Here is a 25820-nt window from a genome sequence, read left to right as displayed (position 1 = left end):
ACAAAGAGAAAGACAGAGAAAAACAGAAGTGATTTTCCATTCTCTTCTTCTGGAATTTTTCTTTTACTCCCCAGTCTATCCTCCAGCCCTAGAATTGCCTGGTGTCCAACCCTATTTATTGTTCAACCCTTTTTAACTTTTAGTGGGGAAATTAGTAAACTTTATCATCCCATATCTCTCTAGTCTATTCTTTGCTTATGGTTGGTACTATGCACCCATTGAATATTTGTTTATTTATTAGATTTATTTATTTATTTATTTATTTATTTATTTAAACACCGTGTATGGCCACCCAACTCATAAAATGCAACTTTGGACAGATAATTTAGAATTAAAAACAAAACAAGATATACCATAAATATAAAAGAACTACAGCAATAAAATATAAACCATATAAATAGAGGCTTCAAACCAAATAAATAAATAAATAAAAATCCTAATCTGGTTTTCCAGATAGGCTCACCCAACATCCTAACCCAGTGCTTGTGGGGAGAATTAAGTTTGTTTTTAAAGCCTTATGGATGGACAGCAGAGTCAGGGTCATCTGAATCTTGGTTGGTCTGCTGTTCTAAAGGGTAGGTACGATGACAGAGAAGGCATGCTTCTTGGGCCCTATTAGAAGGCACTTCTTCATGAAGGGGACCCAAAGCATGTCTGCTGTATCTGAACTTATGGGATAGCAGGCATAGTTGGAGATAGATGGTTCCAGAAATAAAGTTACCCTATGCTATGAAAGAATTCAAGGTGATAACCAATACCTTGAATTGCAGCAGAAACCTATAGAATGCCAATGCAGCTCATGAAGTAATGGTGTTAAATTGGCATACTGTGCTATACCCATAACCTCCTATGCTGCTACATTCTGGACAACTATAGTTTTCAGATGATGTTCAAGGGCAGACCTATATAGAGCATGTTGCAGTAGTCCAAATGAGAGATAATCAAGGCATGAGTGACTGAGCAAGGCCTCCCAATCCAGGAACGGACACAAGATGGAGTCGAGCAAAGGACCTCTTGGTCCTGGCTACTCTCTTCTCCAAGCAGGAACTATGAGTCTAAGAGGACCTTCAGATTGTATTCAAGTTCTGTCTAGGGAAATGCTAGATCTAAAGATGGAAAGTCTCCGGATTTGCGGGGGATGGGCGGGAGGGCCATGGCACTAAAATCCACAGCCACTTGGTTTTGCTTGGGTTGAACCGAAGCCTGTTCTTCCCCAATCCAGACTCCCACAGCCTTCGGGCCCTGGAAAAGAACGTTGACAACTTAACTTGGTTGGGCAGAGATAAAGATATAAAATTGCATATTATTAGCACATTGATGATACTTAACCCTGTGCGAACAGATGACTATGTAGCTTCACATAGATGTTAAATAAGAGAGGAAGAGAGCAGAGAGAGAGTAGAACTCTGAGGAAATTTGTAAAGCAGAAGTCTAGGGCTAAACTCTCCTCCTGCTAACATCAACTGGAACTGCCTTGGAGGAAAGAGAACCTCTGCAACATTGTGCCTCCATTCCTACAACCAATCCAGAAGGTTACTGTGGTTGATAGTATCAAAAGCCAGATGGATGCGCCATCCCAGTCCCAACATAGATCATCTATAGATATGATCAGTGCTGTCTCAGTGCTACATCTGGTCTGAAATTGAAAAGGGTAAGATAATCCATTTCCTGAAGGGTGGTCTGGAGCTGCAAGCTGGCCGCTTTCTCAATAGCCTTCCCTAAAAAGGAAATGATGTAGGCAGGATGAAAATTGTCCAGAATCGTTGGATCCATGGATGGAATTTTGAGGAGGGGCAGATAACTGCCTCTTTAAGAGCTGGCGAGTTGTTACTTCCTTCAAGGATTCATTCACCACCACCTGGATTCAAACATATTTTGCCTCCCTGCAGGCTTTAATCAGTAAGAAGGGACATGGATCTAATACATAGCTGGCTGCACTTAACAGCCTCAAGAACCCTATCCATTTCCTCAGAGCTAACAGGCTCACTCTTTCCAGATAACCATGCTTGACCAGGTCTTGGTCAACTCCAAAGGGCCTGCATAGACTCCAACTCAGAATAGATCCAAGCAACTTTATCCAATAGATGCCTCAAAACAGTCTTCACAGAGGCCCTGGAGATGTTCCTGAGGCCCATCCCAACCTAGGAGGGAATTGGTCACCCTGAACAGGGCCACCAGCTAGGTATCTGTGGATATAGGATCACTTTTTGCCATTTTTCTGCCACAAAGTAATCCTTAATAAAGGCTCTTACCAGTGCGCAATTGGATTTGTTCTTCATTTTCCTCTAGTGGTGCTCTACATGTCTCTTCTGCCACTTCATCTCTCTGGTCTAAAAACCAGGCAGCTTTCTGGAATCCATGAGCTGAGAGGGGTCTGCACAGCCACGATCCAAACAAAGATTATCACTACCATCCTTTCATTCCAGGCAGATATAAAAGATATAAAGGCATTTATATCCTCTCTTTCCTTAAGGAGCTCAAGGAAGGCAGGATAGGTAGCCCTTTCTCTTCTGTTTTTTCTGCACAACAACCACCCTATGCGGTAGGATGGTCTGGAAGAGAGAGAACTCATCCAATGAGCTTCCATGGCTGAAGGTAGACTTGAACCTGGGCCTTTCTGGTTATAATAATTGTAAGTTCTCCCATTTTGTCAAATCTGTTGCGATCTGTCGTTTGAGTTTAACATAATTATCCTCCTTCAGTGTACTACATCTTGGTGTAATATATATCCCTAGGTATTTAACCCTGTTTGTGACCTGTATTTCTAGGACTTCTTCCAGTTCTTTCTTTCGCCTTGCTAACATATTCTTTGTTAATATCTTTGTTTTATCTTTATTTATTTTTAAACCTGCTACTTTTCCATATTCTTCTATCTTTTCAATTAATTTGGATGGTGTTTCCAATGGATCCTCTAGTATAAATACTAGGTCATCCGCAAAAGCTTGCAATTTGTACTCTTCCTTTTTGATTTTCATTCCTTTTATTTCTTTCTCTTCTCTTATATTCCTATTCAACACTTCTAATGTTAAAACAAACAACAGGGGCGATAGTAGACAGCCTTGTCTCGTCCCTTTTGTTATGTCTATCTGTTCTGTTAAATCTCTGTTTATCATGACCTTTGCAGTCTGCTTATGGTATATTGTTTCAATGGCTTGAGTAAAATTTTTACCAAAGCCCATTTGTGCCAATTGCAATAACATAAATCGCCAACTCACTTTGTCAAAGGCTTTTTGTGCGTCTAAAAATATCAAGGCCATTTGCTTTTCAGGGTGTGCCTCATATTCCAAAGTGTCCAGAATTACTCTCATATTGTTTTTAATTTGTCTCTTTGGCAGAAATCCGTTTTGATCGGCATGAATAACATTATTTAAATATCTTTTCAGTCTTTCTGCCAAAATTGAAGCAAAAATTTTATAATCTGAATTTAATAGAGATATAGGTATATAATTTTTAACCTGTTGCGGGTCAGTGTCCTCCTTTGGTATAAGTGTAATGTATGCTTCAGTCCATGTTTTAGGTATCCTCTTCTTTGTCATAACTTCATTCATAACTTCCAATAGTTGGAGGCTCAATATTTCCTGGAAAGTTTTGTAGAATTCCACTGGCAGCCCATCTGGACCTGGAGCTTTCCCAACGTTCTGCTTTTTTAAAGCTTCTGTTAGTTCCATCATAGTTATATTGCCCTCTAACATTATTTCAATATCTTTAGGTATCTGGGGTAATTTCGCTTTCTGTAAATATTGTCTTACTTCTTCTTCTTGAACATTCTCTTGGTAGTACAATTTTCCATAGTAATCTTGTATAATTTTTTTCTTGTCCTCATTACCAAAGCAGATCTGTCCTTCTTCATTTATCAATTGATTAATCCTTTTTGATTCTCTCTCCTTTCTCAGTTTATAAGCTAGCCATCTGCCTGGTTTATTTGCATCTTCAAAGTAGTTCTGTTTAGCGCTTCTGATTTTTTGTGCTAGTTCCTCCTTTTCCATTAGTCCCATTTTATGTTTAATTAAATCCATTTTAGCTTTAATATCTTTTTTTTGCAGGGATTTCTGTAACTCTTCTTCCAGTTTTTTATGGTCATCCTCCAATATTTAAAGGTCTTTTTCTGCATTATGTTTCTTTTCCTTGTATAATCTATTATTAAACCTCTTGTATAGGCCTTCATTGTGTCCCAAAGATTCTGTAATGATATATCCTCTTTTTTATTTTCCTTAAAAAAGAAGGCAAGTTCTTTCTCTATTTTCTGTTTAAGATTTTTTTCTTTTAGTATCCTATTATTTAAAGTCCATCTAGATCTCTTCCGTTGTCCTTTCCAGATAACTACCATTGGGTTGTGGTCGGCCCAAGTACTTGTTTGTATTTCAATTTCTCGAATGTTGGCAAATAAGTCCGCTGACATCCATACCATATCAATTCTAGACCAAGATGCATGTCTGTTTGAATAAAAAGTGTATTGCTTATTTGCCGGATTTCTTTCTCTCCATGCATCTTTCAAATTTATTTCTTCTATCATTCGAAGGAAGGATTTTGGCAGTGTCTTCCTAGTTCTCTTTGTCGATTTCTTTGTTTTGTAATCCAATTGATCATTAATTATTCCATTGACATCTCCCATCGTACAAATATTAGCATAGTCCAATTCAACTATTTTCATATGTAATTTCCTATAAAATTCTTCTTGGTTGTCATTGGGAGCATAAATTGCAATTAAAAGAGTTTTAACATTATTATCCTTCCATCATCATCTGCATAAATTTGTTCTGCCAGCATTGTATCTCTAATATATAAGACCACACCTCTTTTTTTACATTGTGTCAGAGAAGTAAATAATTTACCTAATTTTTTTTGCTGCAGCAAGTATTCATGTTGTTTTTTTATGTGTACTTCTTGCAGACAAATTATATCAAACTTTAACTTCTCTAATTTATGGAATACTTTCCTTCTTTTAGTAGCTAAATTGAGTCCATTTATATTGATCACAATCAATTTTCTTTCCTCCATGTTAGGCTTTGTACGAGGGTTTAATTGCTCTAGTAGATCTTCTCGTTGCTCTCTGGGAACACCATCTACCACACTTTCTTCTTTTTCTTTTTCAATTACTACCACACATTCTTCTTGAAACTCAATTAACGATTCTTCCTTTTGTGTGTCTTCTTCTTTTCCTCTGAAAAATTCTGAATAAAATAGCTCTGCTTTTTGGACTGTATCAACTCTTTGTCTTTGTTCCTGCCAGGTAAACAAGAGACCTTCTGGAATCAGCCATCTGTAGTTTACTCCTCTTTTGAGTAGCTCTTTAGTCAAGAATGAGTATTGCCTTCTTATGTCTCTTACTCTTCTTGGCACCTGCTTCAGGACTACAATTTCTTTGTCTTTGTACTTTAGTGTTTTCTCTCTTGCCACCTGAAGTATCTGTGCCTTAATAGTTTTTTTGGTAAATCTTATATGTACTTCTCTTGGTAGTTTATTTCTCATTGCATATCTTGTGTAAACACGAAAAATTTCATCCATCCCGTCCATCATCTTCTCTTTAGTTATCTCCAATGCTTCTGCCAATATTTCTGTCATTGTTTCCGCGAGATTTTCACCTTTTTCTTCCTCTATATTTTGAAATCTCAAATAGTATTCTGATTTATCAATTTCCCATCCTAGTAGTTCACTCCTGCCTTTTTCGACTTCACTCAATCAGGTATCGATATCTCCAATTTTCTTATATCTTTGTATGTCTTCATCTTCGATTTTCTTGAATCTCTCCTCATATTTTATCATCATCTGTTGTATACTTTCATCTGTCTTTTCAATTCTATGCTCAATATTCTCCGTCCTCTTTCCAATCTTCTGGATTTCTTGCATAATTGCCTGCAATGTCACTTCCATCTCTTTTTCATATTGTATCATTGTCTGGATTGAGCGTTGTCTCCCAGGTGGTGAGGAGGAAACTACTGATGTTGATGAAGTTGGGGCTTTTATTTTCCTGCTCATCTTGGTGCTTGAAACTGCAGAAAAGAGAAAAGGAGGAAAGAAAAAAGGCAAAAACCACAGCTACTACTCCAAAAGATAAAAATAAAAAGCAAAAAGGGAAAAAGGAAACAGGAAAAGAAGGGAAAGGGGAAAAAATCTTCAGGCACTTGTCTACCTTAATCCAATAATATACAAATAAAAAAAGAAAAGGAAAGGAAAAAAAAGGCTAAGTCTCTTTGAAAATCCAGCTAAAGGGAGGGTAGAAAAAACCCCCCAAAACTTCTAGCAAGAAGTAAGCTACTGCCACTAAATATCCAAGGCTCTTGTGACTAAATCAAGCTTTCCATCTTAAACATTTTCAAAATCCACTTTCAACTCCGCTTTCTTATTTATAGTTGTTCGGATGGCACCTGTATAAACAGTTTATCATGCACATCCCACTATCTTTTTAGAAAGCTCAAAGTCCTTGAATATGGATAAAACAACTCACAGTAAAAAAAAACAATATATCCAAGCCTCTAGATGGCAGTGCTACTTTCTTTCATTAACTTTCTCTTCACTCCGTTTTCCCTATTTCCCAAAGCCGAAGAGAGAAAAAAAAAAGAAAAATATGTTTCTTAAGGCAATAAAAGAAATCTTAATCCCAAAGAAGCTTGAAATCGAAAATTGTTAAATATCGAAAAGAAAAGCCAGTCCAGTTGAATAAAAAAAACCCACACACACACACTTTGCCAAATTCAAGTCCAATAAAAAGGGAAAATTGAAAAACTAAAGATTTTTTTTTTTTAAAAGGCTCGATCTCGCCGCTTAGTCCCACTTTTCTTCACTTTAAAAAATTCTCTTTAAATTACTTAGGGTGTTCTCTAAGAAAAGTTAAATAGTAAAAGTCCATCTCACCCGGTTGATACACTTTGTCTTTCTTCTTCCGTTTTGGAGCTGTCCCGGCTTTTGCAGTCTTGATGGCTGCTGCTCCGTCACTGGTTTTAGGGACTTCTCCTGGATCAGCCAGGGACTTTGCGGTGTCCCTGGGATCTACAGGACGTGCCCTATATAATCACCGTCTCTACAGGACGGTTTGGGTCCTTTGGGACCATCCAGCACCGGAGATATCGGCTGCGATCTTGGGAGCTCAAGATCGCACACCGTACCGCCATGACGCCAGCTCCGCTCATCAAATCCTCCTCTGTTTTTTCTGCACAACAACCACCCTATGCGGTAGGATGGTATGGAAGAGAGAGAACTCATCCAATGAGCTTCCATGGCTGAAGGTAGACTTGAACCTGGGCCTTTCTGGTTCTAGTCCAACACCTTAACCACTGTACTACAAGAAACTATATACTGGAATTACCCTAGCCAATCCGTGTATTATAAACACTAGTATATTGTTCTCTTCCTCTGATGAAACAGATGTCAAATCAGAGATTCAAACATTTCCCATGGTCTTCCAAGTTATCCATCTAGATTTGCAAATTGCTTGTGGACTGTACATAGTGAACTATCTGCTTGTTTTTAGTAAGACTTGGTGTCATTAGTAAATCCAGTTTTTGCAGTATCCATTTTTAATTGATATGCTGTTAATCTTTCTTCTGTTAGAGAAACAGTAATCACTAGGGCTGTTTGACAGTCCTTTTCCAACTCTTTCCACAATGACTGTGCCTCCATTTTCCCACTGTTAGTTTTTCACCCTTTCATGCACTGTATTGGTTTCATCAACTTCTGAAAATATATTCTATATATTGAGGATTATTAACTTGGAGTAGTTTGCAGTACTATGCAGCTGTGCAGAGCTGTGAACTCTGAGTGAAAGAAGAAAATCTTTACAGTAGTGCTATTCTATGAATGTTTATGGAAATACAAGGTAGATTGAGCTTACAGTGCATATATGCAATACTGTAGTTCAGTAAAAAGTCTTGAAAAGAGATTGTGGTAAATCTTGTTTTAGAGCTCTGGCACCCTGAAAAAATTACCTGGATTTGGAATCATTTTTCTCATACAGTGATCTTTCATTAAATTTTCCACTTCGTTGATGAGTGGAAAAGACCTTCTACAATTAGTAGGGCATATTTGGATCCATCTCACTGTTATTAAACTTGAATGTTATTTACATTTATAATGATTTCCAGAGCAGTATAATAGTGTTGTTTATTTATTCCAGTAAACAACAATTTAAAAAGTCTTGTAGATTAACAAAGAAGGCATGGCGCATGAAATTTTATATTTTTAAAAGAAGTAAATGAAATTCTGAAATTACTAATGCTGACCTTTCTTAGAAAGTAGTTAATAATGGACATTTTCTTGCCTTGGTGAAGATAAATGATAATTCACTGTTATAGTTCAAGCCACAGAGGATATTGTTGAATTTCTTGATGAATTATTCTTTAGTTGTTCTGAACTGAAATTGGCTTTTAAACTGTTGTTCAAATGCTTTAAAGTCTGGGACAGAATGACCTGGAAGATTGAAGTATCTACAGTCTTCCCCATGGGAATATACTTGGATCTCAGGATAACATTTAATGCATTGGCCAAAGGGGGTGTTGTCTACCAAAGTCTATGGTATAATGTGTTAGTCTTTAAGATTTAATAGAACTTTGTTGATTAGGATCTGTGAAATATGCAGCTCTTGTTGGCAATTAAATATGTTTTATGTGTTTAAGTTAGATTTAATAAAGAAACATACTTAACAGTTATGCTGGCAGTGTGAATACACTTCTCGGGCACACATTTTTATGACTTCGGATACTGGCATATATTTTGAATGTTAACATACAATGAAAAACAAAGAGGGTTTGCATGACATACATGACTCAGTATTCTACTCTCCCAAGGTAGTGCCCCAGCAACGCAGGGCACAAAATGACAGAATCCACAGAAACCAAAGCTATCCCAGTTGTATTAGGAACAGTCATCCGACCTTCCTTTGAAAAGCTTAATAAACTGTTATTTTATTATTTTGGGTGGTGGGGCTGTTAGAGAGAGGTCAGGGAAGATCTATGTCCCCTCTTGGTTCTTTTCAGCATTTCAGTCTCTTCCCTGTGCACCTGCAGTAAATGTAAATAGGAAAAAAACAAGGAATAGAAAGTATGCATGACATGGTAGCAGCAGTCATAGGAGGCATCTTTATTTTTTGTGTGTCGTGTGTGTGTATATGCATGCATGCATGGATGCACGCATACACCTGGGACTAAGAGTGTGTGTGTGTTACCTGTTTGTATTTCTGTGTGTATGTCACTCAGGGTGTAATCAGGACAGGGGCTGTTCTGGTATTGGAATGTTTTTGATAAACCCCTCTGGGTGACCTCCTTATTGTTTATCCCTTCCTACTAGATCAGCATGGTAGCTATATGTGTTCTCTGTGCATGTGCGCGCACTGGGAAGCAGAGGGCAGGCTGTGTATGCTCCATTCAGGATCATGTGATCAAGAGGGAGCAGGGCTTAGAATGGGTCTGTCAGTCCCATTCCAAGTCACTATTTGCCACAGGGATAAGTTGGGAAATATTTTTCTGGATTTTCTTCTCTGTAGCTCTCACCTGTTTGAAATCAAACTTTCTTTCACTGACTTCTTCAGCCCTACCAAATGTGGTCCCATTCTGTTCTGTTTTTGGAGAATTATTCTGCTGATGGACAGATGGACAGAGTCTGGAGTTCTTTTACTTAATTTCTTTTCAATATTTTCCTGGGTTGGAAAGAATAAAACAAGAGAGAGAAATACCCAAAGATGTCCAATTCTGCTGTAGGCTTCCATCTATGTAAATGATCAGAAGAGAAGATTAATCCTCTCTTTTGGACTTGTATAACACAACTGAACAATCTGGAGCTGTTTTGATTTAAATTCCTGCCCCAGTGCTGACTGGTTTGTGCATTTACATGACTTACTAATCACATTCATGACTTAGTTAATATACCATGTGATCCTTGTGGAAGTTCCTTTGGAAAGGTTTGCTATCTTGAGGATATTTGCAGTACGATAAGCTTTGGTATGTGTGAAATCTGTAAATCTCCTCTGTAAACCTCCCAGAGTCGCTTTTTAATGAGATGAGTGGTGACAAATTTGATATATAAATAAAATAAATAAATAATATGTACTGTGAAGTATTACGAACATTAAAAAAGAAAATAGATTGGATTATGATTCATTCTCCATAGGTCATACTTGGAAATACTAGTGTGCTCAGATTATTTCCAAATCTAAAAACACATAGATTTGGAAATCAAGGAGATTTGAAGAAATTTGAAAGAAATTTGAATTTGAAGAAATTGAAAATGACTTTTTAACATACAGTGGTATCATTTGCATACAAACTTAATGTGTTTATTTATTTGTTAGATTTAGATCCTGCCTTTCATTTAGGAGCTCAAGGTGGCATAAATAGTAATTCCTCTTTTTGTTAACATTTTTCCTAATGTTAACAACCCTATAAAGTAGGTTGAGCTGACAGTTATTTGAGATCTCTGGTGTGACTCCTGATGTGAGTTTTCTTAAACAATAACAATGTTGGGTGACTGCAGTCCAATTCTGTTTCTGCAAGAGTATCTGTTTGTCCCTTTGAAAAACAGTAAGCTGAGCACCTGCCTGGAAAAGAACAAAGTTACAATCAGGAGATGGGGGGTATCGTGGACAAGGATTATATGCTGTAATATTCTACATTCCGCTCAATTGGTGTCCTTATGGTACTTTAATAGATAACCCCTCCAGCACACAGTGTGTTAACAAAATCAAAATGTGCTACTAGCCCAAAAATGTTGGAGCATATAATCTCAAAATACTCATTATATTAATGGTAGCAATTGTCTAAAAATGCTTGTTGATTCAACCTTTTCTCTACTTTTATATATTTTATTCTTTCTCATGGTTTTATATCTTAGACTTAGTAATATGTGCCATGTGATATTCAGTTCCTTTCAGAGATTTGGCATCAGTTTGTTTCTTTGATTCCTTTCTGTGAGTTAAGAATAATTTCATGTTTTGAGTGCAGTGAGATAGAGTTGGTAGCACTTAGTATGATACAAGAGTAGTTTTCCTTAATTTGTATGCTACACAAATTAAGGAAAGCTACTCTGGTATCATGAAATTATTCCTAACTCTAATCAGCCTGATAAAGCTTGGTTTTGTTATCCCTAGTGGAGGTAATAAAAAAACCCAACAAGCATTCCATGATAGATATCCAAACCACAGTAATATATTTTCATAGTGATTTAGAAAAACTAATTTCCTGGCCAGTCTCGGCCTCTGCTATAAATGGTCACATATTCTTAATTTTAAGGACTATAAAAGTGTAGGTGTGTGAATAATTTATTATGTTTCCTAATTTCCACTGTTTAGTATTTGATTGACATACAAAACTGCAGTTAAATGAAAAGAAGCAGAGGTTTTTGATGTCCTTCACTGCATTTGCATTGGTAAGAGATAAAACATGCTAGTCTAAGAATCACTCTTGCTGATTGAATGATTGATCGATCAATCGATTATGTGCCATCAAGTCATTTTCAACTTCCAGTGACCACATTGGTAGATTTTCTCCATGACTATCTATCCCTAAGCTGTTCCTTCAAGTTTCCCAATGGTGTACTCATTGCCACCATAGCTGAGTCCATCCACCTTGCTGCTGGTTGTCCTCTTTTCTTTACTTCCATCTTTCCTAGCATTAGAGCCTTTTCCAGAGAGCTGGATCTTTGCATAAGGTGTCTGAAGTAGTATAATTTAAATGTGGTCATTTGTGCCTTGAGTGAGAACTCTGGTCGATTTGTTCAGTGATCCATCAGCTTGTTTTTTTGGCTGTCTATAGCATTCTCAGAAGTCTTCTCCAACACTAAACTTCAAAGGCATCAATACTCTTCCTATCCTGCTTCTTTAAAGTCCAACTTTTGCTTCCATTGAGTGTGACAGGGAATACCATGGCCTGCATGATTCTGATCTTTGTAGGTATAGACACATCACAGCATTTGAATATCTTTTCCAAGGCCTTTATGACTGCTCTGCTGAATGCTTGTCTGCAGCATATTTCTTGACTGCTTATCCTACACTATAATTCAGTGTTATGGCCCAACTGAGCCTGGTATGTGTACCAGTTTGGCTAGTGGTGTTAAAAGCAAAGTTTAGGAGTTTGTGTGGTGTGGAGAATATGTCTGTATTGTTACTGTTATTGTCATGGTCCTTTAAGTCAATCTTGTCTCTTGACTGGCTTCCCCAATGACTTTGCTTGTCAGAAGCTGGCAGTGAAGGTCGCAAATGGGATCACATGACGGCAGAACACTGCAATAACATAATTGTGAGCTGGATGCCAAGCACCCCACTCGTGATTACGTGACTGCAGGGATGCTGCGACAACCGCAACTATGAGGACCCATCATAAGTCCTCCTCATTGGTTGGTTTTGGTGTAATGGCTACTACTATTACTATTATTGTTGATTCTTGTTTTATTCTGGTTGTTTTTTGGTATGCTGTCCAGAGTTGCGCTGTTTAACTTGGGTGGCCATATTTATTTTATAAATAAATCACTCACAGAGGCAGTTCTTTTTCTAAAATAAGAAAAATGTCTTACTCCTCTGTGAGGTCACTTGGAGAGATAACTTTCTGAAAGTAAAATTAAATACCAAATTCTTTCCCCATTTTTAGATAATAATTGTTTTGCTATGAAAATCCAGGAGAAGATACTCAGACTAAAGGGGTTGGAAGGCAGAATTTGTGAAGATTCTTAACACTTATCTTTTCCATGGCTTCAGCACACTTGACATTATGCAGTTATGCAAATGGAAGGTCATTTCATAACTTCTTTTTGTTGTTGTTCTTGATGGGATATAGTGGAAGGAAGTAGTCCTCTAAAATTATATTGATTCTGCACATTTCTGGTAATACTCAGAAATAGTCTATGTTGGATACACTAACTTTCTCACATTAGCAAAGAACCTTTCTAAGGGAAAAGGGTAGAGCTCCTAGTCTCCAGTTGAGTTTATTGAGGCATAGGAACTGAGCATCTCCATAGAGTGTTTCCAGGAGCCTTGGTCTGTAGTTTCCTCTGAGAATGTTGGGTTTAGGAACGAAAATACTTTTGTACTAGATAGCTCTCCCTTTCTCCCGTTACTTGTTCTTCTGTTCCATTTTGACCTAAGGGAAGATTGCTACCACAGTGAAAAACACCATTTTAGTCCCAATTAGTTCTTACTCATTATTGTACAGTTATAGCAGTATTGTCAGCAATATGATAGCAATTGTTAATGTTCTTAAAATTACTGTAACTGGTAAATATAATAAGAAAATGCATTTCTTATTACATATATGTAATTATGTCATTATATAAGACAAAAGCATATATGTCTTTCTTGGAAAAAGTAGTTTGTTTCTATTTTGGTGGGACTCAGGTTCTTCAACAGAGTGATTGATAGGACTTATATGAAAGTGAGAACCACTGAAAAAGAAGTTTCCCTATTTTTGTAAGCATAGGAAGAAATGATAGCACAAGCACTGAAATATGAATTGAAACACTTTTTAAAAAAGCATACTAACTAGTCACATTCTGTTATCTTCTAAGTATGGTTATGGATTTTTCATTTTGTCAACATTTTAAGAATTAATTCCTAAAAATAATCCTTGAAATTTTTCACAGGTCCTTTCACAGATGTAGTCACTACAAATCTTAAACTACGAAATCCATCTGACAGAAAAGTATGCTTTAAGGTAAAGACTACAGCACCTCGTCGATACTGTGTGCGGCCAAATAGTGGAATTATTGACCCAGGAACTTCAGTAACTGTATCAGGTAAAAATATTAAATATAAACGTTTCCTTTTTTGGCTTTTTTCATTTGTAAATGGTACTGAATATTTAGGAAGAAGTGCATAATTAAAAGCTAATAAATAATACTCTCTACTTATTAATTGAATCCTTTTAAAATATCAGTTGAAACAAAAATATTATTTGTTAACATTTATACTACTTATATTCTGCCTAATAGGATGATTAAGAAGATACTCCTAATTTTTTGTGGGGAGGGTTAGCTAGAGTACTGGATACTGGAGACCTTCTTCTCTATAAATTTATGTGGACCAACAGAACACTTCGCTTCTATTCCATCTGTGAAACTTTGGTGTATTTACTTCAGAATAAGTGTAGATTAATAGGAGGCCATGGTTATACAGCACTCAAAGCCACTTCATTCACCTTGTACCTCACCAAAGCTCTAAAGAAAACTAATCTAGTTTTGATATAATTAATTCCAAATAGAACGAGCAGGGAAGAAAGGTTTAAAGAAAGATACAGATACCCACCTTCTGCCTTCCTTATAGTGAACCCTTCATTGCCTGCCACCCATTAGGATTGCTTTGTTGAAAATAACTTCTCTTTCATCTTCATGAAGAAGAAAATCTACCAGGATAATAAATATTTTTTTCATGTTACCGTATTTACTTGATATAATGAGGGTTATATCCCCCAAATAATTAATTGTGAATTGGGGGGACCATTTTACATTCACTAAGAAAATTAGAAATCACTGGGCTGAGGGTTGAGATGGACTGCTTGCCCGGTACATTTAACCAAACAAATATCTCTTCTTTTCCTTTCCTTTATACCCCCTCCTCTCTTACGTCTATCCAGTTTTTCTTCCCCTTCTTTTTTTCCCTTTTTAGTGCAGCTGCCCCTTCCTCTTACCTTCCTCTCAATTTTTTTTTCTTCCTCTGGAGGAAAGGAGGGAGGAAAATCTGTGTGTGTACTTACATGTGTCTATGTTGAGAATGGTTTGCTTGTGTGTGAGAGAATGGTTGGTATAGGCAGATAGGGGGTCAATTGATTTTATAAAATGGATGTCTTATTTTACAGGCAATTATAATTTTACAGGAATTAATTAAATTAAAAAAAAAATCCCCTCTCATCCCTTTGGGTGATATGTGTCTTCCTCAATCTCAGGTCCTCTACCAGAGGCCTGGGAGTTTGAGGGTTCTGCGCAGTATCTTAGCTGTTCCTAGCACTGGACTCTTCTGGACAGAGAGCTCTGATGTCGTTCCTGGGATCTGTTGGAGCCACTCTCCCAGCTTAGAAGTCACAGCCCCAATTGCTCCTACCACCACTGGGACCACTTTGGCCTTTACTTTCCACATTCTCTCTAGTTCCTCCTTCAGACCCTGGTATTTCTCCAGCTTCTCATACTCCTTTCTGATGTTGCTGTCACTTGACACTGCTACATCTATCACCACCACTGTCTTCTGGTCCTTGTCTGCTACCACGATGTCTGGTTGATTGGCCAGTACCTGCCTGTCAGTCTGGATGCCCTACAGGATCTTACCCTGTTATTCTCCACAATCTTCTGTGGAATCTCCCATCTGGACTTGGGAGGGTCTAGCCCATGTACAGTGCAGATGTTCCTGTACACAGTGCCAGCTACTTGGTTGTGCCATTCAGTGTATGCTGTTCCTGTCTGCATCTTATACCCTGCCACCATGTGTTGGGTTGTCTCTGAGACTTCTGTGCACAATCTGCACCTTGGGTCCTGTCTAGTGTGGTAGACCCCTGCTTCTATGGATCTGGTGCTTAGTGCCTGTTCTTGTGCTGCTATGATCAGTGCCTTAGTGCAGTCTTAGTGCAGTGCCTTAGTGCAGTCTTAGTCCAGCCCTTTTCAGCCACTGATAGGATTTCTCAATGTCAGCCACCTCAGCTATCTGTTGATGGTACATGCCATGCAGGGTCTTGTCTTGCCATGGTACTTCCTCCATTTGAACTTCCTCCCATGTCTGCTGCTGCCTCAGGCATTCTCTCAGCAGCTCATCTTTGGATGTGATCTTACTGATGTACTCCTGGATGCTCTGGGTTTCATCCAGGACAGTGGGTTTGACACTCACCAGACTCTGCCCACCCTCTTTCTGGCTGGTGTACAGTCTCTGGGTGTTTGACTTGGCGTGGAAACCTCCATACATTGTGAGGAGCTTCCGGCTCTTCACATCAGCAGCCTCCATCTCCTCCTTTGGCCAGCTCACTATATTGGCAGGGTATCTGATGACTGGCAGGTCATAAGTGTTGATGGCCTGGATCTTGTTCTTCCCATTGAGCTGCCTCTTAAGGACCAGTCTTATCCTTTGGTGGTACTTGGATTTTGCTGTCTTCCTTCCCTCCACATTGTGGTTCCCATGTGACTGTGGGATACCAAGGTACCTATAACTGGTCTGTATGTCTTCTATGTGGCCCACTGGTAGTTCCACCCCATCAGTCTTAACTACCTTCCCTCTCTTTACTACCAACCGCCCACGCTTCTCCAGTCCAAATGACATCCCGGTGTCCTCTGTAGATCCATGTCAGGTGGATCAGTGATGTCTCATTCACTCTTAGCATACAGCTTGATGTCATCCATGTAGAGGATGTGGCTGATGGTAGTTCCACTTTTAACATGTACCCGTATCCAGTCCTTGCGATTATCTGGCTAAGGGGGTTCAAGCCTATGCAGAACAGCAGTGGGGACAATACATCACCTTGGTGTATGTTGCACTTGATGGCCACTTGTGCGAGCTGTCTTGAGCTGATTTCCCGTGTTGTCTTTCACAGTCCCATTGAGTTCTTGAGGAAGGTCCTTAGTGTCCTGTTGAGTTTGTATAGTGCCAGGCATTCACAGATTCATGTGTGTGGCATTGAGTCATAAGCTTTCCTGTAGTCAATCCAGGCTATGCTAAGATTGGTCTCTCTGGACCTTGAAACTCATGCAACTGCTCTGTCTATGAGCAACTAGTGTTTTGAGCCTCTGGTGTTGTTCCCAATGCCCATATGGTCTTGTAGCTTGGTGGCTATGATGCCTGATAGACCTTTCCATGTTGTGGAGAGGCAGGTTATTGGCCAGTAGTTTGCTGTTCCCTTGTGGGGCTCTTTCATGATCAGCACTGTCCTCCCTTGTGTTAGCCAGTCTGGGTGGGAGCCTGCTGCTAGCAACTGGTTCATCAATGCTGCTAGGTGTTCATGTACTGCTGTTAGTTTCTTTAGCCAGTAGGTGTGGATCATGTCTGGGCCAGGTGCTGTCCAGCTCTTCATGTTCTTGACCCACTGTTGGATGTCTGCTACTGTGATGGTGACTGGTTCCTGTTCTGGGAAATTGCTGTGGTCTGCTCTTAGGTCCTGCAGCCACTTTGTGGTGTTATGTGTCTTCTCTTTCTCCCATATATTCTTCCAGTACTATTCAGTTTCTGTTGTTGGTGCACTGCAGTTGGGAGTACACCTTGGATGATTCTTTGGAGAACAGGTCATTTATATTCTTGGCCTCTGCTTCTCTAGTGTATTTCCTTAGCCTGGTAGCCAGTGCTGTGAGTCTTTATTTAGCAGTCTTTAGGGCTTCGGGTAGAGTCAGGCCCTTGTATTTTTTCAGTAGCGGAGTCTTATCCTTAATCTCCACACCGTTCTGTAATTCCACCAGCTGACTAACTTCTCTCTGAATTGCCTTGACCTTAGTCTCCAACCTCATTTTCCAGGGAAGGTATGTACTGCTGTTCTTCTTGATCGTGTAGCCAGGCATCTCCAGGCACCAGTTAATTGATTTGAGTTATGATGGTAGTAGGGATTGTCACGAGGGCTCTATTAGTATCTTCTAGCATACTTTCTGATGATAATTCTCCACTGAGCCTTGGTAATTGGTCTTGAGGGTTGACTGTAGCTAGTTTATCCATGATCTTATGCCTCATATCAGCTGTTGTGCTCTGTAATGGAGGGGGTGACAGTGATGTTCCAGCTTCAGGTGTTGGCTGCACATTCAGTGGTTCTTCTGGGTCTTCTTGAATCCAGGATGTAATGTGGGATTGGTCTATCTCAGGTTGTGAGAGCAGCTTCCTCTTCACTGTGTTGAAGTGTTGGGTCACTAGCTGCTTCTCAGTGTGGATGTAAGTCTTCTGTCCATCCATAGTTCCCTCATATATTTCATATATCCCTTCTCATTAGGTCTGCTGTTGTAGTAGCATTCCATCAATGCCAGGTTCTCTTTCTCATCCATGTATGGTTTGTTCCAGTAGCCCACTTATTGTCAGATTGTCCTGGTTCCCCAATATCTGACGCAGACCTTGTTAATCCAGGTGACGTCCAAGTCTGCATGACTCTCTTAGTTCATGTCACTCTCATATTTGAGGTAGGCAGGTGAAGCATTAGGGGGTCTTTGTCCAAGGACCCCTACTGGTAAGTGGCAAGGTAGGTATGAGCTGGGATTTTTCATATATATATATATATATATATATATATATATATATATATATATATAAAATGTGTGTGTGTATACACACACACACACAAACAAAAATAAACATAAAAATATAATTTGGCAGTGAACTTTTCTGGAGTGTTTATGACAAATATATATGCAGATATACATATATCCACTCATAAACAGGTTGTCATTTGCATACATTTATTGGGACTAGGAATTTCCAGCTTCTGTTTCTGCTGGAATTGGCAGCCTTTAGGATGACAAGAAAGGGAAGCTGTGCATTGCCAAAACTTTTGTCTGAATTTATAATTTCTTAACCTTATGTTCCTTTTGGCGAGATCACTTTAAATTCAGAATTGTCTTCCTTTCAGGCAAATACATTATAATCCTGCTAGTGCTTCATCATCGTTCTGTGCAAATCCACAAGGTGGTGCCACTAACATTTTCTTAATCCTTGAAATAGGAAAAGAATTATTCTGGATAGTGTACTGTGATTTAATGTTTTTCTACTATAGCTGCCTTAATATTTTAGTTTTTCTAAAAAAATAGTTTTATATTCAGAGATTAATGAAGACATTTTATAATATAAAAATTAGCATCTATGTTATCTTTTGTTCTCTTTTTGTAGTACATTACATGTTTCCTCCCATGGGCAGTGCTCTTTAGTTAAAGTGGAATAGAGTTTTTGTTTTTGTTTTTGTTCAGCATTCTAACTTAAATCATAAAACAAAAATATCAATTCTATTTTACTAAATTATGGCAGATGTCCTTGAACTTGTCATTGACAAAAATAAAACATCTTTGTCTATTCCTGTTGAAATATTTAAGATGAGTGGGCTAAAGTTAGCATGATAATTATGAGTGAATGCATTTAGCATTCTTCCCTCCACCCTATCCACCATTTTTGTAGCTATCTAAGGCTCACAGGGGAAGCCACTGTCAATCTGGCAAGGTCAGTTCCAGGCAGAGAAAATCTAATTCAGGTAAAACAGTTGAAATTAGATAGGCAAAGTAGACAGAACTTAATCAAGATAAATACATCAGGTTCAACGTATTAGAACTCTTCTGTATAAAGAGCAGCTGTAAAAGGATAATGGGTACTTCAAATGAATTCTGCTGACTGGAGCTGTCCCCTATTTAATAGGAGGATGGAGAGATGGAATTTTTTTTGTGAGTCCATAAATGCCAAAGTTGTATCCTCTGTGTAGAGTGTGTGAGGAAACTGAATAAGGGAATAATTGTCCTATTGAGGGAGCATACTGAGCCTCATTCTCATCATAGTTTTGCATTTGTAGTCCATATTTTAAACCAGCGAATTGATTGTGGAGTTGGCGAGAGAGAAGAAGGTACAAAGTAGTACCTGGGTTGATTTGTTTAATGATCCATCGGTTTGTTTTCTTGGCTGTTCACAGTATTCTCAGGAATCTTCTCCAACACCAAAGTTCAAAGGCGTCAATACTCTTCCTATCCTGCTTCTTTAAAGTCCAACTTTCATTTCCATTGAGTGTCATAGGGAATAAATACCATGGTTTGCATGATTCTGATCTTTGTAGGCATAGACACATCATGTCATCTGAATATCTTTTCTAAGGCCTTCGTGGCTGCTCTACCAAGTGCTAGTCTGAGGCTTATTTCTTGACTGCTTGTTCCTTTACTGTTGATGGTTGACCCTAAAAGGCAGAAGCTGTCCATCACTTCAAAATCTTCATTGTCAGTTCTAAGGCTGGTTGTTCTATCTGTTGTCATTAGATTGGTCTTCTTTATATTTAATTTTAGTCCCATTTTTCCACTGTGCTCTTTGATTTAGTACTGGGACTTGCAGATCTTTTGCATTTTTTGTCTATCAGTGTAGTGTCATCAGTAGAGCGCAAGTTATTGATGTTTCTTCTTCCAATTTTAAAACCATGTTCATCTTCCCTTAATATATATGCAGCATATACCCTGCTTAAGTAATGTTATTCAAGGGCCCCATGTAGCAGTACCTATCGCTTTATGTGTTCTTCCCTTCTCATGAGGAGGAATTGAAACTAGTTGTAGCATTTAAGCTAGCTTACTAGCCAGTGGGATTTTTAGAAGAAAGCACTAGTAATATTGAGGGCATGAATGGCTAGTGCCTTGCTAGGTGAGTTCATCTAATAATTATAACATTATGAGTAATATTTTTTGCATTGGAAGGGTCAGTTGGTTCCTTACTTGACTTGTCAGATAATGCAAAGTTATAATGTGAATTGTTTAGTTTTGGCTCAGTGTGGTATGTGAACTAATCCCAATAAATAAACCATGATTTACAATAGATGCTTTCAGACAAGCCAAAATAATTACATTTGATTGTTTCTTAATCATTATATATGAACCAGGAGTAATACTTTCTGCAGGGCAAAATTTATCCTGTTTAGGCAACTGTTTATATTATTATATGAACTCTGATTTTTATCTGTTGAAGCTGCTTGGGCTTTTGGGAGGGAGAGTATTTTGTTCTATTTTACATTGCTTTCTAATTGTTAATCAGAACAACAAGTGTACATTGTTGTATAAAGTAAATAAACTGGCTGAGAAGTAGTACAACTCAGGCCCTTTATAAAATGCGTGCTAAAAGGCTGCATCCATGTAATATGTTTTTAGTTCTGTTTATGTAATAAGATTCTCCTTTTCTCCATCACCCTGCATTTGTCAGCAGAGTGACTGGTACATTCTACCCTCAATAGAAAAAATGCAAACCTTTTTGGAATCTAATTTGAGATTTATTGATGATCTTTAATGAACTTCAGAACATTAAATACAATATCTAACAAAATCTCCCCATTTCTTAATGGAACTTCATATTATGTGTCTGTTCTAAATTTATATTCATTTCAGAGTAGAAATTGTTAAAAGAAAAAGGACAATTATTTGAGATAACACCTTATTTTTCAAATTACAGTGTAGCTTGTTATGAGGAAATAAGGGTCAACTGATTTGTAATAAATAGAAGAATTTGATTATTGAAAAAAATTCAAACTACACACAGTACTTTCTGAGTTTCCAATATACTAAAACGTTCACAAGAAAAAGTTTGCATACTTTTATATAATACAAACTTTGTCTATTATGCAGTTATGTTACAGCCTTTTGACTATGATCCAAATGAGAAGAGTAAACATAAGTTTATGGTACAGACGATCTTTGCCCCTCCAAACATTACAGATATGGAAGCAGTGGTACGTAAATATCTACAATTTCAATTTTTAGTAAACGGACAGGTGTGAATTCTTTCTCTGGCTTTTTGAAATCAGCCTCCTTGGGCTTCCTTTTGTTTCATATATCTCAAAGGTTTTCCAACTTCTCTGAATCTGTTTCACTAGCTTTAAAAAAGTGGCAGATAAATAATATCTGAGAAAGATTTCAAATGTTCATTCCATTTAGAGACGAAGTAGGGCAATTGGGATGGCTTCTGTTTTGGGGGGAAAAGCATTCTTTCTTGCAGCAGCTTTAGTGTTTTCAGTACTTTGTTTGAGGAGCTTCAACAATTTTGAATCTACTGTATTGACATACCTGAATATTTGAGACTGTCATGAGGATCACTACAAAATGGCTGATGAGTTCTCTTGCTCTATAGAAAAATATGAACTGCAACAATTTAGAGTTTTATATTTTCTTCCTAATTTACAGGTTGTGATCTATTACAACTTTGGAGGCTCTCTTGCTAAGAATGTGCCGTCAAATTTCTTTCCTAATAAAATAATTCATAAATATATATTGTCTGCTGTCTTAGAAATAACCTTGTGTTGGCAGTTAAATTCAGAGGTAGTGTGGTAGCATATATAATCAAATATATTTATATATATTTCTGTACATAGCACCTTTCCCCCTCTCAGTATAGCATGAATATAAACTACTTCATTGGTTTTATTAAATGTAGGTTCCCTTTACATCTGAATTAGGAGATTGTTAATAAGATTGGTGCATGCCTGAGCAGACTTCAAACTATGGCTTCAGATGTAGGTTTATCCCTATTCTGGTATTTATCCCTATTCTGGTATTCAAATGTAAAGGGAAGCTGTCACTAGTCAAAACTAGAAAAAATATTGATGCATGATGAGGAATGATTTACATATCACAACAAGGATTTCAATCTAGATTTCCTACTTTCAGACCCAATTGCCTGCTAAGCCATGCTGGTTCTTGAAAACCAGTATATGAAGCAGAGGTTATATATTATGAAAATTTCTTTGAAGACATCTAGTAACATCATTAATATATTTCATTGTTGTCATAGTGGAAGGATGCAAAATCTGAGGAATTAATGGACTCCAAATTGAGATGTGTATTTGAAATGCCTAATGAAAATGATAAGCTGGTAAGTAAAATATATATTGAAAAGTTGACTTTCTGCCTATATCCCTTGAATATTGTTAAATTCAGAGATTGTAATTAGTGCTTTAATAAAACCTCCAAACCTTTGCAGTCTTTTTTCTAATGTGGAAATGCTCTGCTTTTGTAAACTTTTAATCAAGCTACTTTAATATTAACATATGTCATGAAACTGGGCCTTATATTCCCAGTTAATTTAGTCAAAGTAGAAATTGGCTTGGAGTCAATAAAGTCATATAGCTTGTGTAATGAGCGCAAGCCTATAATTTGTGAAAATAGGCTATATCTCAAAAGAAAATAAGAAACATGGACATGCAGAGGAAGAAATAACTACTTGGAAGTGGACAAAAAAATTGGCTTACATTCAGTCTTCTTGAAAGAGTGAAAAATACACACACACACACACACACACAGTAGTGAAGGGAAGTTTGTGAATCCTTTAGAACTATCTGTAATTCTGAACCATGGTGTCTTACAGTGTGATCAGAGCTTCATCTAAGTCCTGTAATAAATTAAGAGATTCTGGTTAAATTTAACAACATCCCAAATTATATTCTGTTATATGTTTATTAACACATTGAGCTGGTATTCAGTGTCTTTGTTTGGAAAAGTATATGATATCCTCTCTCAGTTGGGTAAGTTAGGTCTGGGAGATGACAATGAGATGTATCCCTCCCCTATTAAAAAACATACATGTGTTAATTGCCACATCAGAATCTTCATAACACAGGTTTGTGAAAGTGAACTTTCCATCAATCAAAAGAGATCATGACCTCAGAAAAAGGATTTGCTGGTGCTCATGAGATTGGTAAGGACTACAGAATCACTACCAAAACGTGACCTCCATCAGTCCATAATCAGGCACATAATGTAGAAATGGGAAAATGCAATACCATACTCATTCTTTTCCAAGGGGAAGTATACATTATTACAGGAGGTTGCAAAGAACCTCAAGGTGATAACAATGTGTATGCAGGCACTCTTGCATTGTTCATGAGTCCATCATAAGGAAAACACTGAACAAGAGTTGTGTGCATGGAAGAATGCCACCTGTATCAAGTTTGCCAAAGACCATCTGGATGATTGAATAGCCTGTTGCATCAGTGTTCTATGGACAAATGCAATGAAAGTGGAACTTTTTGGCATTGATGAGAAACTTTATTTTGAGAAATGAATATGCATTCTAAACAAAAGAGCTACATCCTGGTAGTGAATGTAACTTGTTTTGGGGCTGCAAAGCAGCCCCAAGACTTGGGTAGATTATGGATAGTTCTAAAGAATTCACTTTCTCCTACTGCTGCACTTGATTGTGAAGAATGTAGATCTTCATGCCAGCTGGATTCAAGGAACTCCTACAATAATCCATGTTACTAAATATTAAAGCATATACATTTATGGAACATGGATATTATTTTATTGGAACTAGTTGTGATTTTGATCTCATTGTTTAGTTAAGGATTAAAAAGGTGATACCTTAGAAATGGAGCCTTGGAATACATGCATCCACATTTCTCTTTTGATCATTTAGATTGTACATTCATGTGCTTTCTGTAACTATACTTATAAGGTAATAAGTGAGTGGCATGCTGCTTGCAAAGAATGGATGTGCTTGAAACCTCATATGAAACCATGCCATTATATTGACAAATGAAAGGATGCTACAATACGGTATTTAGAACTCTGGATAAGATGTGTAGAATTCTGTACTGCCAAGGTAGTTGCATATAATAAAGAATCTGTCTACTTCTGTGAAAGCCTTAGAATCAAATGATTTTAATGCCTTTTATATTCTAATGTTTATAATTGAGAATACTTAAATGTGCTTTGTCATCTATGAATAGGGAATTAATAATAGGGCAGCAACTTATATCATGATTGCCTGTATGTGATTTTTAGATCCATGTTCTTCTATCTGTTCAAACCTGTTGTCCTTAGTATTGTGTGTGTTTTTCTTTTTGTTCCCTGTTGCTTGTCTAAGCGATTGCCATATGCTTCCAGAGGTGAACATGTAGTCAGGAAATCCTTTTGGAAATGGGGAGTAAATAATATTTTGACCCGTGTATTTGAGGAAATGCTTGCCATCATTTCTGAGTCTAGCTCCAGCTCTCAGGCTGGTCATTGCTGTGTCTGCTAGTTACGCTGGAGAGAGTAAATGCTATACAGTATCCTAATAATTAGCAGGTTAGATGGTTTCTCAAGACAAAATACCCAGAAATGCTCCCTAATAGGCAAGGAGGGAAATGGGAGGGAATGCAAGCCATAAACTATATTTCCCCATTAGTATGAAAGAGAATTTTAAGAGTGCACAATTTTTCACAAGAGAAGGGCTTTTAAGTGATATCCCAGGGGATACATATCAAAAAGAACAAAAACGAAATCTTATTTGATTTAATTTAATTTACATTTGTGTTGTATTGAAACATAGTTGACATAATATTCTCCATTCATGCATCTATCCAGATGGCTCCCCTCTACTGTTGTTCAGAAGAGCTGTGAAGACCTGGCTCTTCACTCAGACCTTTAGGCAAGGGAGAGTGAGACCCCTTGCTTTAGTCCATCTGATCTGTTGCACTTACCATCTTTTGTATTTTATTGATCTTTTATTGATTGTACTGTAGTTTGATTGTTGTGAGCCGCCCAGAGTTGGGTGACATACAGATTTAATACATTATCATTATCATTTTGAATAATAAACACTAATAATAATAATAATAATAATAATAATGCTTGTTATTAACAATAACAGCTTGATAACATTTTAGAGGTGGTAGGATTATGCCCACGGTACTTGGGGACTGCATGCCACCATGGTGGCCTCAGGCTGTATACTTCTGTTTTAAAATATCCAGGACATTTGTGCGCTTTGTTTACCCTGCATGGAAGTTTACATTTTAAATTATCTTAAAATTATTTTTACTGGTTTGTTCTATTTATAAAGCACTTCCTTTATTAAGCTTCATTCTATAAGAAAAGCTATAAAACAGGCATGTTTCTTTAACATGACATACTTGTAAGGCAGTTCTCTCAGCTTTGTGTCAAACTTAATATTGCTTTACAGCATTGGTTCTCAATGGGGGCGGTGGGAGGATGCTGAGGGGCAGTGAACTTGTTTTGGGGGCTAGGGGGGCGGTGGGCATGTTTTGGGCGGTAGAGGGGCGATGAGCATGTTTTGGCATTCAAACTTAATTTTAAAACTCCCAAAAAAATTTATTAAATCGATTATCCAGTTTACACCATTTGTACCAGCAATAAAACGAACTTACGTGACGGCTGCCCTCACGCACTTCTAAGAATGGTGAGACGAATTTGTATTCTAGGTAGGCTGACCTTGAAGAACTTGACACTACGATTCTTCT

At 37.6% G+C, this 25820-nt stretch overlaps 1 protein-coding gene across 2 annotated transcripts in view; it reads left to right on the top strand.

Annotated features, from left to right (window-relative positions):
* The window catches only part of VAPA (VAMP associated protein A), a 49014-nt gene that overhangs the window by 11061 nt on the left and 12133 nt on the right, over positions 1 to 25820 (top strand). For both annotated transcript variants that reach the window (XM_088130939.1, XM_088130938.1), the window contains exons 2-4: positions 13558 to 13710; positions 21208 to 21311; positions 22370 to 22450. In XM_088130939.1, coding sequence (XP_087987065.1) covers positions 13558 to 13710; positions 21208 to 21311; positions 22370 to 22450 — 338 coding nt within the window. The remainder of the gene's footprint in view (positions 1 to 13557; positions 13711 to 21207; positions 21312 to 22369; positions 22451 to 25820) is intronic.

Source organism: Python bivittatus, unplaced genomic scaffold, assembly GCF_059951505.1.
Source record: "Python bivittatus isolate LINGU-HERP-01145 unplaced genomic scaffold, Pbiv_v1 ctg000840_np1212, whole genome shotgun sequence".
NCBI classification, from domain to species: domain Eukaryota; kingdom Metazoa; phylum Chordata; class Lepidosauria; order Squamata; family Pythonidae; genus Python; species Python bivittatus.
The sequence above is the reverse complement of the archived record's forward strand: the minus strand, read 5'-3'. Positions and strand labels throughout refer to the sequence as shown.